General features: G+C 46.4%; 1 protein-coding gene across 1 annotated transcript; it reads left to right on the top strand.

Moving 5' to 3' along the window:
• The first annotated feature begins 266 nt into the window (after nucleotides 1-266).
• Nucleotides 267-3,847, top strand: RAP2B (RAP2B, member of RAS oncogene family). The gene has a single exon (XM_075003794.1). It carries the CDS (start codon nucleotides 701-703, stop codon nucleotides 1,250-1,252), a length of 552 nt encoding a protein of 183 aa, XP_074859895.1. The 5' UTR covers nucleotides 267-700; the 3' UTR covers nucleotides 1,253-3,847.
• Nucleotides 3,848-4,090: the final 243 nt, after the last annotated feature.

Below are 4,090 nucleotides of genomic sequence, written 5' to 3' on the forward strand. Positions count from 1 at the left end.
GCTCCCCCCGCCAGCCTGCGCCCCCGCGCCTCAGTCACCTCCCCAGTCCTTTTGCAAAGTATCCGCCAAAACGCCTTCAGAGGCGGGGCATCAAGACAGACAGGGGCTCGCCGGCCAATCACCCGCCTCCCCCTGGAGACCCAATGGGGGAGCGACTCGGGTCTCTGAGCCAATCAGGCCGCGCGGCCTGACAGGCTGTAGGCGGCAGCCAATCCTGCGATCGGACGGGCGGGGCGCCTGTGCCTGGGTGGGTCCCCCCACCCCCTCTCCCGAAACTAGCGAGGGTGGTGGTGTCGGGGTTGGCTAGCGCGAGCCCATGGGCCCGGTCCGGCCGTGAGCGCAGCGCTGCGCGAGGTTGCGGGGAAGGGATGGCCCGTGGCTGCACGAGGCGGCCGCGCGGGACTGGTGCACCACGCGCTGGCTGCCGGGGGACGATGAGACCGCGCGCGCTCCTCCCCAGCTGTGCCGGCAGCCGCCGCCTCCCCGCCTCCCAGGGCTGCTGAGGGTTGGCCAGGGCGCCCGCCTGGCACAGGGGTCGCGTTGTGCCGGGGCTCGGCCGCGGCTGCCCGGGCGTTAGCCGCTGCTGCCTCCCCTGTCGGCTGCAGGCTCCCCCCACGTTCCAGCGAGAGCCGCTCCCCCCGGAGGTGGGAGGGAGAGCCGCGAGCCGGAGAGGAAGGCGCTGGGTGTGCGGAGCGGAGCCATGCGAGAATACAAAGTGGTGGTGCTGGGCTCGGGCGGGGTGGGCAAATCCGCCCTCACCGTGCAGTTCGTCACGGGCTCCTTCATCGAGAAGTATGACCCCACCATCGAGGACTTCTACCGCAAGGAGATCGAGGTGGATTCCTCCCCGTCGGTGCTGGAGATCCTGGACACCGCCGGCACCGAGCAGTTCGCCTCCATGCGGGACCTCTACATCAAGAACGGGCAAGGCTTCATCCTGGTCTACAGCCTGGTCAACCAGCAGAGCTTCCAGGACATCAAGCCCATGCGGGACCAGATCATCCGGGTGAAGAGGTACGAGAAGGTGCCCATGATCCTGGTGGGCAACAAGGTGGACTTGGAAGGCGAGAGGGAGGTCTCGTATGGGGAAGGCAAAGCTCTGGCCGAGGAGTGGAGCTGCCCCTTCATGGAAACTTCAGCCAAAAACAAAGCTTCGGTGGATGAACTGTTCGCAGAGATTGTCCGGCAGATGAACTACGCTTCCCAGCCCAACGGGGATGATCAGTGCTGCTCGTCCTGCGTGATCCTCTGAAAGGGTGCGGCGGGAACGTGGGGACGGGTCTTTCGCAAAGGTTTACAACAACAAGCAGCAATGTGATCGTTCGCAACAAAGATTGGAAACAACTTTGCATACACAAGGAGTCCGGGCTGCTGCTGCAGCAGCTGCTGCTGCAGTGATCAGTGTCATGGGGCGGGTGTATTGTTGGAAACGTGGCTTTTTCAGCATGTACATTTCATCGATTGTGATTGTTGCCTATTTCCCGTAAGTACAAATCGTTGTTTTGGCAACTGACACCAGTAAGAAAAGTTTCGGCCTGGAGAAAAGGGAGTCTGAGCAATCGTTTTCTAACTGGAAGAGTTAAATTACATCTAAGGAACTGAGGGGAGCAGTAAAGGAAAAACCACTGCGGAGAGGGGAAGAGAAATCTTTGAGGACGTTTGGGGAGCTAGGATTAGTGCTCTCTCTTCTTTAGCCAACCTTCAATGCCCCCTATGACTATGATATTGAGTCTGAGGATTTCTATGCAAAGTTGGATTAATGTTACAGTGTATCCAATCTGAAGTATTGCACATCTGAACTGGGACTTTAAAACACTGATGCCAATGCAGTGTGGGGTGCCAGAACGTGTCTGCTGATGTGAAACTTTCTATTTTGTTTACCTGCTGTAATGGATGGGAGTTTGGGGGAGAGCGGTAGTATTTTTTTTTTTTAATCAGCTGTGAAAAAGTTACAAATCTGCACAATATTTTTTTAGTTGTGTTTTCTTCTTTTCTTCGGGGGGAGGGAGTTTGGTGGTGGTGGTGGTTTGTGTTCCTTATTTTTGGGTTGGCAATAACTGATTTTGATTAGCTCTCTAAAGTACAAAGACTTTCTAAAATGTGACACAGGGCCAACAGCAACCCTGTGTCTGTAGAGTGCCTTCAAAACTCAGCTGTTCCAGCCGGTGCCAACCTGTGAAAGCTCCACAGAATCCCATTATCTACTACACCAGAAACTATTTAACAGCTTCCTTTCAGTAATCATACTGAACAAGCCAGGACAAAAAGGCATATTGTTTAGTGGAATTTATTTCTTATTTCCATTTGAGCCTTTGAAATGTCATTTCCAAGTCTTGCAAATTTGGACTGCATTTAATTCAAATTTACAGACATTTAGTTTTTTTGGGAGGATTTATTTTGTTTTGGTTCTCTGATGTAGGATGTGCCGCCAGCCAGCAAAGAGAGAAATCTTTATGTTGTGATGTACCAAGAAAATTGCAACAACTGTAACTTTAATTCTGGACATGCATTTAATGTCTATCCAGTTTAAGACTTTTAATACAAATGTTTTGGTTTTTAAAAAAAACAGCAAAACTGTGGGGTTTTTTTTCCCAATGTATTGTAAGGAAAAATAACTTGAGTATGTGATCATGGTTGAAGTATGCTTTTTAATTGTGATGTTTGTCTAACCAAAATAACAGTATGTTACGAGTAGGGAAAGGTAACCTAAATCATGAGGCTAGGAATAGTAGAAATGTTGGAAACAGTAGAATGATTATATTTAGGCCCTGATGCTACAAGATGATACACATGGGCAGAACCCTACACCTATATAAATGTTCATTGAAGTCATTTTGGTTCTGTGCAGAATAGCTTGTAGTCTTGGACCCATATTTTTTAACTTTAAGAATAACATGGTTTATTGGAGTGCAGGTGTTGAAGGTTGGCTATTTGTAAATTTAGAGACCTTACTGATTTACTGAAAAAGATGCAGCTTTTAAAATTATGCAGTAAGGCTGTGACTATCATTTTAAATATAACTTGCAAAGGCAGGGAGAAAAGGAGCTTGTGCCTCTTTCTTCCCCTACATCAATGACTTTTTTTTTCTTAAATATGAAGACCAGAAAGACATTTATTGCTCTCCTCCCACCTTCCCCCATTTCCAATTTTTTTTTTTTTAATTCTCATGATTGCCCAGGAAGAGTCTTGAGAAGTAATGAAATTATGACATCACGAGAAACCAAATACTGAACAATTGAGGAAGTAGGGACTTTTTAGTCAGACAGATTAACTCTAACTGTGCCTAATTCTTCTCACTCCTAATTCAAACCTTGATTATGTAGGCACTGTATCCACTAACAAAGATTCCCCTGATCTCAGTTGTGCAGGATTAAGGCTTTACACAGGTGTGACTTCATTGATTTAAATCACTGCTGTACTTCAGCTGAAACTAGGTATTTTGTTTTTCTCTGTTTTTATATTTATTGAATTCCCAATACTAAGCAAGAGACTTAGGAGAAATTATTCCTTAAAGATTAAACATCAACCTCCATCTGAGCTCACAATATTTCACTTCCCTTAAACTTCCAAGAAGCTTTCCTGCCAAACTAATATTTCTAGTTATTTTTAAGTACTCAGATGAAGAGACCTACCAGCTCTTTCCCTCCACATCCTGTGTTTTCCCTTTCCATCATGTGTTTTCTCTCCCCAAGAAATAACTGGGGGGAAAAAACACCCTGGTTTTATTTATTTTAAGTCATCTTTATATGATACATCAGAATTTACAAACTCAGTTTTAAAAAACCTGAGAATTTTGAATAGTAACAGAGAGGAAGCCATGCTAGTCTATACACTATCAAAACAAAAAGCAGTCAAGTAGCACTTTAAAGACTAGCAAAATAGTTTATTTTGCTAGTCTTTAAAGTGCTACTTGACTGCTTTTTGTTTTGAGAACTTTAAAGTCAGTCATCATGCTGAGTAGTTATTTTTGTTATTAATATAGGCCACATCTTAACAATTTTTTCATTTCAATGTTAAGGTAGGCTTATTGCAGACCTTTGTAATTACAGTTTAAAAGTATATGTTATGCATGTATATCTTGGCCAGTAGT

The sequence above is a fragment of the Carettochelys insculpta genome, chromosome 10, assembly GCF_033958435.1.
Source record: "Carettochelys insculpta isolate YL-2023 chromosome 10, ASM3395843v1, whole genome shotgun sequence".
In the NCBI taxonomy this organism is placed as follows: Eukaryota; Metazoa; Chordata; order Testudines; family Carettochelyidae; genus Carettochelys; species Carettochelys insculpta.